At 50.3% G+C, this 15,175-nt stretch overlaps 2 protein-coding genes across 2 annotated transcripts; both read left to right on the top strand.

Moving 5' to 3' along the window:
- The first annotated feature begins 9,823 nt into the window (after nt 1-9,823).
- Nucleotides 9,824-10,372, top strand: LOC147981682 (uncharacterized). Its single transcript, XM_087516046.1, has one exon. The coding sequence runs from the start codon at nt 9,824-9,826 to the stop codon at nt 10,370-10,372; it is 549 nt and encodes a 182-aa protein (XP_087372172.1).
- Nucleotides 10,373-13,268: 2,896 nt separating this feature from the next.
- LOC147981681 (uncharacterized) lies at nt 13,269-13,736 on the top strand. Its single transcript, XM_087516044.1, has one exon. The coding sequence runs from the start codon at nt 13,269-13,271 to the stop codon at nt 13,734-13,736; it is 468 nt and encodes a 155-aa protein (XP_087372170.1).
- Nucleotides 13,737-15,175: the final 1,439 nt, after the last annotated feature.

The following is a 15,175-nucleotide window of genomic DNA, read 5'->3' as shown; positions in this document are numbered from 1 at the left end:
GCTTCCGCGCATGATCTACAAAGGTATGTAGATGCAATCCAATCACTCGTTGCTAGATGGACTCATAGATGGATCTTGGTGAAACCGTAGGAAAATTTTTGTTTTCTGCAACATTCCCCAACAGTGGCATCATGAGCTAGGTCTATGCGTAGTTCTCTTGCACGAGTAGAACAAAATTTGTTGTGGGCGTTGATGTTGTCAACTTTCTTGCCTCTACTAGTCTTATCTTGCTTCAACGGTATTGTGGGATGAAGCGGCCCGGACCAACCTTACACGTACGCTTACGTGAGACCGGTTCCACCGACTAACATGCACAAGTTGCATAAGGTGGCTGGCGGGTGTCTGTATCTCCCACTTTAGTTGGAGCGGATTCGATGAAAAGGGTCCTTATGAAGGGTAAATAGAAGTTGACAAATCACGTTGTGGCTTTCACGTAGGTAAGAAAACGTTCTTGCTAGAACCCTACTTCAGCCACGTAAAACATGCAACAACAATTAGAGGACGTCTAACTTGTTTTTGCAGCAAGTGCTTTGTGATATGATATGGCCAAAGTTGTGATGAATGATGAATGATGTATATGTGATGTATGAGATGTTCATGCTATTGTAATAAGAATCACGACTTGCATGTCGATGAGTATGACAACCGGCAGGAGCCATAGGAGTTGTCTTTATTTTTTTGTATGACCTGCGTGTCATTGAGAAACACCATGTAAATTACTTTACTTTATTGCTAAACGCGTTAGCCATAGTAGTAGAAGTAATAGTTGGCGAGCAACTTCATGGAGACACGATGATGGAGATCATGATGATGGAGATCATGGTGTCATGCCGGTGACAAGATGATCATGGAGCCCCAAGATGGAGATCAAAGGAGCTATGTGATATTGGCCATATCATGTCACTATTATTATTTGATTGCATGTGATGTATATCGTGTTTCTGCATCTTGTTTACTTAGAACGAAGGTAGTAAATAAGATGATCCCTCATAATAATTTCAAGAAAGTGTTCCCCCTAACTATGCACCGTTGCGACACTTCGTTGTTTCGAAGCACCACGTGATGATCGGGTGTTAGATTCTAACGTTCACATACAACGGGTGTAAGACAGATTTACACATGCAAACACTTAGGTTGACTTGACGAGCCTAGCATGTACAGACATGGCCTCGGAACACAGAAGACCGAAAGGTCGAGCATGAGTCGTATAGAAGATACGATCAACATGAAGATGTTCACCGAAGTTGACTAGTCCGTCTCATGTGATGATCGGACACGGCCTAGTTAACTCGGATCATGTTATACTTAGATTACAGGAGGGATGTCTATCTAAGTGGGAGTTCATTGAATAATTTGATTAGATGAACTTAATTATCATGAACTTAGTCTAAATTTTTTACAATATGTCTTGTAGATCAAATGGCCAACGTAGTCCTCAACTTCAACGTGTTCCTAGAGAAAACCAAGCTGAAAGACGATGGCAGCAACTACACGGACTGGGTCCGGAACCTGAGGATCATCCTCATAGCTGCCAAGAAAGATTATGTCCTACAAGCACCGCTGGGTGACGCACCTGTTCTCCTTGCAGAACAAGACGTTATGAACGCTTGGCAGGCACGTACCGAGACTACTCCCTCGTTCAGTGCGGCATGCTTTACAGTTTAGAGCCGGGGCTCCAAAAGCGTTTTGAGAGACACGGAGCATATGAGATGTTCGAAGAGCTGAAAATGGTTTTCCAAGCTCATGACCGGGTCGAGAGATATCAAGTCTCCGACAAGTTCTTCAGCTGTAAGATGGAGGAAAACAGTTCTGTCAGTGAGCACATACTCACTATGTCTGGGTTGCATAACCGCTTGACTCAGCTGGGAGTTAATCTCCCGGATGATGCGGTCATTGACAGAATCCTCCAGTCGCTTCCACCAAGCTACAAGAGCTTTTTGATGAACTTCAATATGCAGGGGATGGAAAAGACCATTCCTGAGGTATTTGCAATGCTGAAATCAGCAGAGGTAGAAGTCAAGAAGGAACATCAAGTGTTGATGGTGAATAAAACCACTAAGTTCAAGAAGGGCAAGGGTAAGAAAGCCTTCAAGAAGGACGGCAAGGGAGTTGCCGCGCCGGGCAAGCAAGCTGCCGGGAAGAAGCCAAAGAATGGACCCAAGCCCGAGACTGAGTGCTTTTATTGCAAGGGAAGTGGTCACTGGAAGCGGAACTGCCCCAAATACTTAGCAGACAAGAAGGCCGGCAAAACAAAAGGTATATGTGATATACATGTAATTGATGTGTACCTTACCAGTGTCCGTAGTAGCTCCTGGGTATTTGATACCGGTGCAGTTGCTCACATTTGTAACTCAAAGCAGGGGCTGCGGAATAAGCGGAGATTGGCAAAGAACGAGGTGACGTTGCGCGTCGGGAATGGTTCCAAGGTCAATGTGATCGCCGTCGGCACGCTACCTCTACATTTACCTTCGGGATTAGTTTTAAACCTTAATAATGGTTATTTAGTGCCAGCTTTGAGCATGAATATTGTATCGGGATCTCGTTTAATTCGAGATGGCTACTCATTTAAATCTGAGAATAATGGTTGTTCTATTTATATGAGAGATATGTTTTATGGTCATGCTCTGATGGTGAATGGTTTATTCTTAATGAATCTCGAGCATAATGCTACACATGTTCATAGTGTGAGTGCCAAAAGATGTAAGGTTGATAATCATAGTCCCACATACTTGTGGCACTGCCGCCTTGGTCACATAGGTGTCAAACGCATGAAGAAGCTCCATGCAGATGGACTTTTAGAGTCTCTTGATTATGAATCATTTGACACGTGCGAACCATGCCTCATGGGTAAAATGACCAAGACTCCGTTCTCAGGAACAATGGAGCGAGCAACCAACTTATTGGAAATCATACATACTGATGTGTGAGGTCCAATGAGTGTTGAGGCTCGCGGTGGCTATCGTTATGTTCTCACCCTCACTGATGACTTGAGTAGATATGGGTATGTCTACTTAATGAAACACAAGTCTGAGACCTTTGAAAAGTTCAAGGAACTTCAGAGTGAGGTTGAGAATCAACGTGACAGGAAAATCAAGTTCCTGCGATCAGATCGTGGAGGAGAATACTTGAGTCACGAGTTTGGCACACACTTAAGAAAATGTGGAATAGTTTCATAGCTCACGCCGCCTGGAACACCTCAGCGTAATGGTGTGTCCGAACATCGTAATCGCACTCTATTAGATATGGTGCGATCTATGATGTCTCTTACCGATTTACCGCTCTCTTTTTGGGGCTATGCTTTAGAGACTGCCGCATTCACTTTAAATAGGGCTCCGTCGAAATCCGTTGAGACGACACCGTATGAATTATGGTTTGGGAAGAAACCTAAGCTGTCGTTTCTAAAAGTTTGGGGATGCGATGCTTATGTCAAGAAACTTCAACCTGAAAAGCTCGAACCCAAGTCGAAAAAATGCGTCTTCATAGGATACCCTAAAGAAACTATTGGGTATACCTTCTACCTCAGATCCGAAGGCAAGATCTTTGTTGCCAAGAATGGATCCTTTCTAGAGAAGGAGTTTCTCTCGAAAGAAGTAAGTGGGAGGAAAGTAGACCTTGATGAAGTATTACCTCTTGAACCGGAAAATGGCGCAGCTCAAGAAAATGTTCCTGAGGTGCCTGCACCGACTAGAGAGGAAGTTAATGATGATGATCAAGATACTTCTGATCAAGCTCCTACTGAAATTCGAAGGTCCACAAGGACACATTCCGCACCAAAGTGGTACGGCAACCCTATCTTGGAAATCATGTTGTTAGACAACGGTGAACCTTCGAACTATGAAGAAGCAATGGCGGGCCCGGATTCCGACAAATGGCTAGAAGCCATGAAATCCGAGATAGGATCCATGTATGAAAACGAAGTATGGACTTTGACTGACTTGCCCGTAGAGCGGCGAGCCATAGAAAATAAATGGATCTTTAAGAAGAAGACAGACGCGGATGGTAATGTGACCATCTATAAAGCTCGGCTTGTCGCTAAGGGTTATCGACAAGTTCAAGGGGTTGACTACGATGAGACTTTCTCACCGGTAGCGAAGCTAAAGTCCGTCCGAATCATGTTAGCAATTGCCGCATTCTATGATTATGAGATATGGCAAATGGACGTCAAAACGGCATTCCTTAATGGTTTCCTTAAGGAAGAATTGTATATGATGCAGCCGGAAGGTTTTGTCGATCCTAAGAATGCTAACAAGGTGTGCAAGCTCCAACGCTCGATTTATGGGCTGGTGCAAGCATCTCGGAGTTGGAACATTCGCTTTGATGAGATGATCAAAGCGTTTGGGTTTACGAAGACTTATGGAGAAGCCTGCATTTACAAGAAAGTGAGTGGGAGCTCTGTAGCATTTCTCATATTATATGTAGATGACATACTTTTGATGGGAACTGATATAGAACTTTTGGACAGCATTAAGGCCTACTTGAATAAGAGTTTTTCAATGAAGGACCTTGGAGAAGCTGCTTATATATTGGGCATCAAGATCTACAGAGATAGATCAAGACGCCTCATAGGTCTTTCACAAAGCACATACCTTGATAAGATATTGAAGAAGTTCAATATGGACCAGTCTAAGAAGGGGTTCTTGCCTGTGTTGCAAGGTGTGAAATTGAGCTCAGCTCAATGTCCGACCACGGCAGAAGATATAGAAGAGATGAGTGTCATCCCCTATGCCTCAGCCATAGGTTCTATTATGTATACCATGCTGTGTACCAGACCTGATGTAAACCTTGCCGTAAGTTTAGTAGGAAGGTACCAAAGTAATCCCGGCAAGGAACACTGGACAGCGGTCAAGAATATCCTAAAGTACCTGAAAAGGACTAAGGAAATGTTTCTCATTTATGGAGGTGACGAAGAGCTCGTCGTAAAAGGTTACGTCGACGCTAGCTTCGACACAGATCTGGATGACTCTAAGTCACAAACCGGATACATGTATATTTTGAATGGTGGGGCAGTAAGCTGGTGCAGTTGCAAGAAAAGCGTCGTGGCGGGATCTACATGTGAAGCGGAGTACATGGCAGCCTCGGAGGCAGCGCATGAAGCAATTTGGGTGAAGGAGTTCATCACCGACCTAGGAGTCATACCCAATGCGTCGGGGCCAATCAAACTCTTCTGTGACAACACTGGAGCTATTGCACTTGCCAAGGAGCCCAGGTTTCACAAGAAGACCAGGCACATCAAGCGTCGCTTCAACTCCATTCGTGAAAATGTTCACGATGGAGACATAGATATTTGTAAAGTACATACGGACCTGAATGTAGCAAATCCATTGACTAAACCTCTCCCTAGAGCAAAACATGATCAACACCAGAATTCCATGGGTGTTCGATTCATCACAATGTAACTAGATTATTGACTCTAGTGCAAGTGGGAGACTGTTGGAAATATGCCCTAGAGGCAATAATAAAAGCATTATTATTATATTTCCTTGTTCATGATAATTGTTTTTATTCATGCTATAATTGTGTTATCCGGAAATCGTAATACATGTGTGAATAATAGACACCAACATGTCCCTAGTAAGCCTCTAGTTGACTAGCTCATTGATCAACAGATAGTCATGGTTTCCTGACTATGGAAATTGGATGTCATTGATAACGGGATCACATCATTAGGAGAATGATGTGATGGACAAGACCCAATCCTAAACATGGCACAAGATCGTATAGTTCGTTTGCTAGAGTTTTCCAGTGTCAAGTATCTTTTCCTTAGACCATGAGATCGTGTAACTCCCGGATACCGTAGGAGTGCTTTGGGTGTACCAAACGTCACAACATAACTGGGTGACTATGAAGGTATACTACGGGTATCTCCGAAAGTGTCTGTTGGGTTGACACGGATCAAGACTGGGATTTGTCACTCCGTATGACGGAGAGGTATCACTGGGCCCACTCGGTAATGCATCATCATAATGAGCTCAAAGTGACCAAGTGTCTGGTCACGGGATCATGCATTATGGTACGAGTAAAGTGACTTGCCGGTAACGAGATTTAACGAGGTATTGGGATACCGATGATCAAATCTCGGGCAAGTAACATACCGATTGACAAAGGGAATTGTATACGGGGTTGCTTGAATCCTCGACATCGTGGTTCATCTGATGAGATCATCGAGGAGCATGTGGGAGCCAACATGGGTATCTTGATCCCGCTGTTGGTTATTGACCGGAGAGCGATCTCGGTCATGTCTACATGTCTCCCGAACCCGTAGGGTCTACACACTTAAGGTTCAGTGACGCTAGGGTTGTAGGGATATGTATATGCAGTAACCCGAATGTTGTTCGGAGTCCCGGATGAGATCCCGGACGTCACGAGGAGTTCCGGAATGGTCCGGAGGTAAAGAATTATATATAGGAAGTGCTATTTCGGGCATCGGGACAATTTTCGGGGTCACCGGTATTATACCGGGACCACCGGAAGGGTCCCGGGGGTCCACCGGGTGGGGCCACCTGCCCCGAGGGGCCACATGGGCTGTAGGGGGTGCGCCTTGGCCTATATGGGCCAAGGGCACCAGCCCCAAGAGGCCCATGCGCCTAGGGTTCAAGGAGGGAAGAGTCCCGGAAGGGGAAGGCACCCCTAGGTGCCTTGGGGAGGAGGGACTCCTCCCTTGGCCGCCGCCCCCCTAGGAGATTGGATCTCCTAGGTCCGGCGCCCCCCCTTGGACTCCCTATATATAGTGGGGAGATGGAGGACTTCTCACCCCACGCCTTTGGTGCCTCCCTCTCCCTCTCCAACACATCCTCCTCCTCCATAGTGCTTGGCGAAGCCCAGCCGGAGTACTGTAGCTCCACCACCACCACGCCGTCGTGCTGCTGCTGGAGCCATCTTCCTCAACCTCTCCTTCCCCCTTACTGGATCAAGAAGAAGGAGACGTTACGCTGACCGTACGTGTGTTGAACGCGGAGGTGCCGTCCGTTCGGCGCTAGGATCTCCGGTGATTTGGATCACGTCGAGTACGACTTCCTCATCCCCGTTCTTTGAACGCTTCCGCGCGTGATCTAAAAAGGTATGTAGATGCAATCCAATCACTCGTTTCTAGTTGAACTCATAGATGGATCTTGGTGAAACCGTAGGAAATTTTTTGTTTTCTGCAACGTTCCCCAACACTACCGTCAATCAAAGCAAGATAAGATGCATAAAAGATAAGCATCACATGCAATCAATATAAGTGATATGATATGGCCATCATCATTCTGTGCTTGTGATCTCCATCTCCGAAGCACCGTCATGATCACCATCGTCACCGGCGCGACACCTTGATCTCCATCGTAGCATCGTTGTCGTCTCGCCAATCTTATGCTTCCACGACTATCGCTACCGCTTAGTGATAAAGTAAAGCATTACAAGGAGATTGCATTGCATACAATAAAGCGACAACCATATGGCTCCTGCCAGTTGCCGATAACTTCGGTTACAAAACATGATCATCTCATACAATAAAATTTAGCATCATGTCTTGACCATATCACATCACAACATGCCCTGCAAAAACAAGTTAGACATCCTCTACTTTGTTGTTGCAAGTTTTACGTGGCTGCTACGGTCTTAGCAAGAACCGTTCTTACCTACGCATCAAAACCACAACGATAGTTTGTCAAGTTGGTGTTGTTTTAACCTTCGCAAGGACCGGGCGTAGCCACACTCGTTTCAACTAAGGTTGGAGAAACTGACACCCGCCAGCCACCTGTGTGCAAAGCACGCCGGTAGAACCAGTCTCGCGTAAGCGTACGCGTAATGTCGGTTCGGGCCGCTTCATCCAACAATACCGCCGAACCAAAGTATGACATGCTAGTAAGCAGTATGACTTGTATCACCCACAACTCACTTGTGTTCTACTCGTGCATATGACATCTACGCATAAAACCAGGCTCGGATGCCACTGTTGGGTAACGTAGTAATTTCAAAATTTTCCTACGCACACGCAAGATCATGGTGATGCATAACAACAAGAGGGGAGAGTGTTGTCTATGTACCCTCGTAGTCCGAAAGAGGAAGCGTTAGCACAACGCGGTTGATGTAGTCGTATGTTTTCACGATCCGACCAATCAAGTACCGAACGTACGACACCTCCAAGTTCAGCACACGTTCAGCCCGATGACGTCCCTCGAACTCCGATCCAGCCGAGTGTTGAGGGAGAGTTTTGTCAGCACGACGGCGTGGTGACGATGTTGATGTTCTACCGACGCAGGGCTTCGCCTAAGCACCGCTACAGTATTATCGAGGTGGACTATAGTGGAGGGGGGCACCGCACACGGCTAAGAGATCAATGATCTAATGTTGTGTCTCTAGGGTGCCCCTGCCCCTGTATATAAAGGAGCAAGAGGGGGAGGGGGTGCCGCCGGCCAGGGCATAGGTGCGCCAGGAGGAGTCCTACTCCCACTGGGAGTAGGACTCCCCCCGCTTTCCTAGTTGGATTAGGACTTGGGAGGGGGGAAGAAGGAAAGAGGGGGTCCGGCCCCCCTTGCCCTAAACCAATTCGGTTTGGGCCTTGGTGGGCGTGCCCCACACTTCCTTAGCTTCCCTCCTTTTCCACTAAGGCCCATTTAGGCCCATTAAGCCCCCGGGGGGTTCCGGTAACCTCCCGGTACTCCGGTAAAATCCCGATTTCACCCGGAACACTTCTGATATCCAAACATAGGCTTCCAATATATCCATCTTCATGTCTCGACCATTTAGAGACTCCTCGTCATGTCCGTGATCACATCCAGGACTCCGAACAACCTTTGGTACATCAAAACATAAAACTCATAATATAACTGTCATCGTAGTGTTAAGCGTGCGGACCCTACGGGTTCGAGAACTATGTAGACATGACTGAGACACATCTCCGGTCAATAACCAATAGAAGAACCTGGATGCTCATATTGGCTCCTACATATTCCATGAAGATCTTTATCGGTCAGACCGCATAACAACATACGTTGTTCCCTTTGTCATCGGTATGTTACTTGCCCTTTGTCTCGATACCTAGTTCAATCTCGTTACCGGTAAGTCTCTTTACTCGTTCCGTAATACATCATCCGCAACTAACTCATTAGTTGCAATGCTTGCAAGGCTTAAGTGATGTGCATTACCGAGAGGGCCTAGAGATACCTCTCCGACAATCGGAGTGACAAATCCTAATCTCGAAATACGCCAACCCAACAAGTACCTTCGGAGACACCTGTAGAGCACCTTTATAATCACCCAGTTACGTTGTGACGTTTGGTGGCACACAAAGTGTTCCTCCGGTAAACGGGAGTTGCATAATCTCATAGTCATAGGAACATGTATAAGTCATGAAGAAAGCAATAGCAACAAACTAAACGATCAAGTGCTAAGCTAATGGAATGGGTCAAGTCAATCACATCATTCTCCTAATGATGTGATCCCATTAATCAAATGACAACTCATGTCTATGGTTAGGAAACATAACCATCTTTGATCAACGAGCTAGTCAAGTAGAGGCATACTAGTGACACTCTGTTTGTCTATGTATTCACACATGTGTTATGTTTCCGGTTAATACAATTCTAGCATGAATAATAAACATTTATCATGATATAAGGAAATAAATAATAACTTTATTATTGCCTCTAGGGCATATTTCCTTCACATGCATTGGTCGGATCGCCCGATCACCTGGACCCGGGAGGATCACCCGGCAGTCATGCCGAGTTCGGGTGGTTATGCCCTCATCCTCATCCCCACCATCATCGCGCGGTGCACATGCAAGTTCTCCTGAGTCCTCATCGACGGCGGCAGCAACATCAACATCCTCTACCGCGACACGATGACCAAGCTCGGCCTCAAGGCCGAGGACCTGGAGCCGACCCGAACAATCTTCCACGACATCATGCCCGGCCTCTCCTGCTCCCCCATTGGCCAGGTCCAGCTAGATGTCTTGTTCGGTGATAGCGTCCACTTCCGGCGCGAACCGATCTGGTTCGAGGTGGTGGACCTGTCCAGCGCATATCATGCGTTGCTGGGTCGGCCCGTGCTCGCCAAGTTCATGGAGGTTCCCCACTACGCGTACATGAAGATGAAGATGCCGGGTCCCAAGGGCCTCATCACCATCACCGGCGATTACCGCAAGTCCCCGGGGTGCGCCCGAGATGGCGCCATGTTGGCCGAGTCGCTGGTCATTGTCGAGGAGCCGCGCCAGCTCGACCGGATCGTCGCCCTGGCAGGCGAGGCCTCCGCCGCGTCCATCCCGACCCCGGAACCGGCCGACGAGGCCGCCTTCAAGCCCTCCAAGGAGACCAAGAAAGTGAAGCTCAACCCAGAAGACCCCAGCTGCAGCAAGTACGTTGCCATAGGCGCCCGCCTCGATAGCAAATAGGAAGGCGAGCTCGTCGACTTCCTCCATGAGAATTGGGATATCTTCACATGGTCCCCCAAGGACATGCCAGGTATCCCGAGGAAGTACACCGAGCACAAACTTCACGTCCGCAAGGATGCCAAGCCTGTCCGTCAACCCCTCCAACGATTTTCCGAAGAGAAGGGAAGAACCATTGGTGAAGAGGTCGCCAAGCTTTTGGCGGCCGGCTTCATAATGGAAGTGTTTCACCCCGAGTGGCTGGCCAATCCAGTCCTCGTCCTGAAGAAGAACAAGACCTGGCGCATGTGTATCGACTACACCAGCCTCAACAAGGCCTGTCCCAAGGATCCGTTCGCCCTCCCGCGGATCGACCAAGTCATCAACTCGACCGCCGAGTGTGAGTTCCTGTCCTTCCTGGACGCTTACTCCGGCTACCACCAGATCAAGCTGGACCCGGCCGACGCCCTGAAGACGTCCTTCATCACGCCCTTTGGGGCGTATTGCTACATCACCATCTCGTTCGGCTTGAAGAACGTCGGCGCCACCTTCCAGCGCTGCATGCAGAAATGCCTGTTGCCGCAACTCAGCCGCAATATCCACATGTACGTGGACGACATCGTGGTGAAGACCAAGCAGCACCTCACGCTCCTCGACGATTTGAAGGAAACGTTCGCCAACCTCCACGAATACAAGGTCAAGCTTAACCTAGAAAAATGCATCTTCGGCGTCCCGGCCGGAAAGCTACTCGGCTTCCTCGTCTCGGAACGCGGCATTGAGGCGAACCCAGAGAAGATCAAGGCCATCAAGCGCATGCGCAAGCCGACTCGGCTGCGCGATGTCTAGAAGTTCACCTGATGCTTGGCCTCGGTCAGCTGGTTTCTAAGCCGGCTGGGCAAGAGGGCGCTACCCCTGTACCAGCTGATGAAGAAGACGAGCCCGTTCGAATGGAACAGAAAGGCAGACGAGGCCTTCCAAGACCTCAAGCGCATGCTCTCCACCGCACCAGTCCTGGCCGCGCCGGCCGACAAGGAGCCGCTACTGCTCTACATAGCCGCGACCTCGCGGGCGGTTAGCACGGTGCTGGTGGTCGAGCGACCAGAGAAGGGCAAGATCCAAGCCGTCCAACGCCCATTCTACTACCTGAGCGAGGTGCTCTCCAACTCCAAGCAGAACTACCCGCACTACCAGAAGATGTGTTACGGTGTGTACCTCACCGCCAAGAAGCTAAAGCAGTATTTCCAAGAGCACGTTGTCACCGTGGTCAGCACGGCGCCTATCGGAGAAATCATCAGGTGCCGGGATGCCTCTGGCCGGGTTGCCAAGTGGGCGATCCAGCTATCCAGCCACCCATCCTCTACGAGCCCTGCACAACGATCAAGTCTCAAGACCTGGCCGACTTCCTCGTCGACTGGACCGAGACCCAGTACTTGCTGCCGCCTCCCGACTCGATGCATTGGTGCATGCACTTCGGCGGGTCCAAAATGCGACTCGGCTTGGGGGCCGCCATCGTACTATCGTCCCCAAAGGGCGATCGGCTCCGCTACGCGCTCCAGATCCACTTCGCCGCCTCCAACAACGTTGCCGAGTACGAAGCCCTTGTGCACAGCCTCTGGCTTGCTAAGGAACTCAGCATCCGGCGCATCCTATGCTACGGCGACTCTGACCTGGTGGTGTAGCAGTGCTCCGGCGAATGGGACGCCCGCGACTCCAACATGGCAAGCTACCGCTTCCTCGTACAGAAGCTATCCGGATCCTTCGAGGGCTGCGAGTTCCTCCGCGTCCCATGCGCGGAAAACGAAGCAGCCTACACGCTCGCCAAGATCTCCTCGTCGCGACAAGCCATCCCGTCCGGCGTCTCCCTAGAGCACCTGCGCAAGCCGTCCGTCAAGCCATCACTGGACTCCGAGTCCATCCACGTTCCAGACGACCCAGCCGCACCTCAACCCGGCCCGGGGATTGCTGACCCCGGCTCGGGGGCTGCTCAGCTTGACCCGGCCACCATCATCCCAGACCCGGCCGTCGCCATCCCCGACCCGGGGGATGCTCAACCCGGCTCGGGGCCTGCCGACTCGGAACCCACCATGGTGGCTGTCTTCGCTGTGGTTGCGGCTCCATCTTGGGCCCTCACAATATCAGAATTTTTGGAGAACGGGGTTCTCCCCATGGACGAGACCGAAGCTCGGCAAGTGCAGCGCCGGGCGTCCGCCTTCAGCATCATCAACAACGAGCTCATCAAGAGCAGCTCCACCGGCGTATTCCAGCGCTGCATCGAGCAGGAACGCGACATCGACATCCTCCTCGACATACATCAGGGCGAGTGCGGGCACCACGCCGCATCTCGATCCCCGGTAGCCAAGGCGTTTTGCCATGGTTTCTACTGGCCCACGGCCCTCCAAGATGTCGAGTCGCTCCTCCTCAAGTGTCAGGGATGCCAGCGCTTCAGCAAACACAGCCACCAGTCGGCGTTAGCACTCTGCACCATACCGATCGCCTGGCCCTTCGCGGTCTGGGGACTCGACATGGTGGGACCCTTCAAAACCGCTCGAGGCAGCATGACGCACTTACTGGTGGCAGTGGACAAATTCACCAAGTGGATCGAGGCAAGACCAATCAAGAAACTGGACGGGCCAACAGCCGTCCGGTTTATCAAGGACATAGCGGTGCGCTATGGCATGCCAAACAACATCATCACCGACAACGACACCAACTTCGCCAAGGGCGCGCTCGAACAATACTGCTCCGTCTCCGGCATCCGCCTCGACCTGGCCTCCGTTGCGCATCCGTAGTCCAACGGACAGGTCGAGCGGGCCAATGGACTCATCCTGTCCGGCGTCAAGCCGCGACTCGTCGAGCCACTCATCCCTCACCCGGCAGCTGGCTTGACGAGTTGCCAGCCATTCTCTGGAGTCTACGCACCATGCCGAATCGATCGACTGGGTTCACCCCATTCTTCCTCGTCTACGGAGCTGAAGCCGTCATCCCGACCGACGTCGAGTTCGACTCGCCGCGCGTCGTGATGTACACCGAAGCCGAAGCCAGAGAAGCCCGCGAAGATGGCGTCGACCTACTTGAAGAGGCACGCCTCCTGGCGCTCAGTCGCTCGGCCATCTACCAGCAAGGCCTGAGGCACTACCACAGCAAGAAGATCAAGCCCCTCACGTTCTGCGAGGGTGACCTCGTCCTCATACTCGTCCAAGAGCAGGCAAGCCAGCACAAGCTATCCCGTCCATGGGAGGGCCCATTCATCGTGAGCAAGGCCTTGCGCGACCGCAACGCCTACTACCTCATCGACGCACGCAAGTCAAGGAAGCACAAGAAGGACACCGCCGGTGAAGAAACGACCCGACCATGGAACGCGGATCTCCTCCGCCCATTTTACAGTTAGCCGCACGAGCGTATGTATCGTCGCCTTTTGTAAACGCATGAAACTACGGGGTCCTCGAACAAGACTCGGGGGTTGCTGAGGGAGTCCTGGATTAGGGGGTGTCCGGATGGCTGGACTATACCTTCAGCCGGACTCCTGGACTATGAAGATACAAGATTGAAGACTTCGTCCCGTGTCCGGAAGGGACTTTCCTTGGCGTGGAAGGCAAGCTTGGTGAGGGAGTCCTGGATTAGGGGTTGTCCGGATGGCTGGACTATACCTTCAGCCGGACTCCAGGACTATGAAGATACAAGATTGAAGACTTCGTCCCGTGTCCGAAAGGGACTTTCCTTGGCGTGGAAGGCAAGCTTGGCGATACGGATATTCAGATCTCCTACCATTGTAACCGACTCTATGTAACCCTAACCCTATCCGGTGTCTATATAAACCGGAGGGTTTTAGTCCGTAGGACAACATACACATCAACAATCATACCATAGGCTAGCTTCTAGGGTTTAGCCTCTCTGATCTCGTGGTAGATCAACTCTTGTAATACCCATACCATCAATATTAATCAAGCAGGACGTAGGGTTTTACCTCCATCGAGAGGGCCCGAACCTGGGTAAAACTTCGTGTCCCCTGCCTCCTGTTACCATCCGGCCTAGACGCACAGTTCGGGACCCCCTACCCGAGATCCTCCGGTTTTGACACCGACACTTGGCGATACGGATATGTAGATCTCCTACCATTGTAACCGACTCTAACCCTAACCCTATCCGGTGTCTATATAAACCGGAGGGTTTTAGTCCGTAGGACAACATGTTCATACACAACAATCATACCATAGGCTAGCTTCTAGGGTTAAGCCTCTCCGATCTCGCGGTAGATATACTCTTGTACTACCCATATCATCAATATTAATCAAGCAGGACGTAGGGTTTGACCTCCATCAAGAGGGCCCGAACCTGGGTAAAACTTCGTGTCCCTTGCCTCCTGTTATCATCCGGCCTAGAAGCACAGTTCGGGACCCCCTACTCGAGATCCGCCGGTTTTGACACCGACATTGGTGCTTTCATTGAGAGTTCCTCTATGTCATCGCCGTTAGGCTTGATGGCTCCTACGATTATAGATAGCGATGCAGTCCAGGGTGAGACCTTCCTTCCCGGACAGATCTTCGTCTTCGGCGGCTTCACACTACGGGCCAATTCACTTGGCCATTGGGAGCAGATCGAAAGCTATGCCCCTGGCCGTCAGGTCAGATTTGGAAGTTTAAACTACACGACTGACACCCGCGAGGACTTGATCTTCGACGGATTCGAGCCACTGCCGAGCGCCCCACACTGTCACGACGAGCATGATCTAGCTCTGCCGCCGAACAGTGCCCTGGAGGCCGCACCCGCATCGGCTTCGACTCTTAATTCGGAGCCAACTGCGCCGATCGAGGATGGGTGGTTGGACAC

This window comes from Triticum urartu, chromosome 3A (assembly GCF_056163025.1).
Source record: "Triticum urartu cultivar PI428250 chromosome 3A, HENAU_Tu73, whole genome shotgun sequence".
Taxonomy (NCBI): domain Eukaryota; kingdom Viridiplantae; phylum Streptophyta; class Magnoliopsida; order Poales; family Poaceae; genus Triticum; species Triticum urartu.
Note: the sequence above shows the minus strand (reverse complement) of the source record. Positions and strands in the feature narration are given on the sequence as shown.

What these genes read in the sequence shown, in the direction of transcription:
- LOC147981682 (XM_087516046.1), top strand. Translation starts at nt 9,824, where the DNA reads ATGACCAAGCTCGGCCTCAAGGCCGAGGACCTGGAGCCGACCCGAACA.
- LOC147981681 (XM_087516044.1), top strand. Translation starts at nt 13,269, where the DNA reads ATGCCGAATCGATCGACTGGGTTCACCCCATTCTTCCTCGTCTACGGA.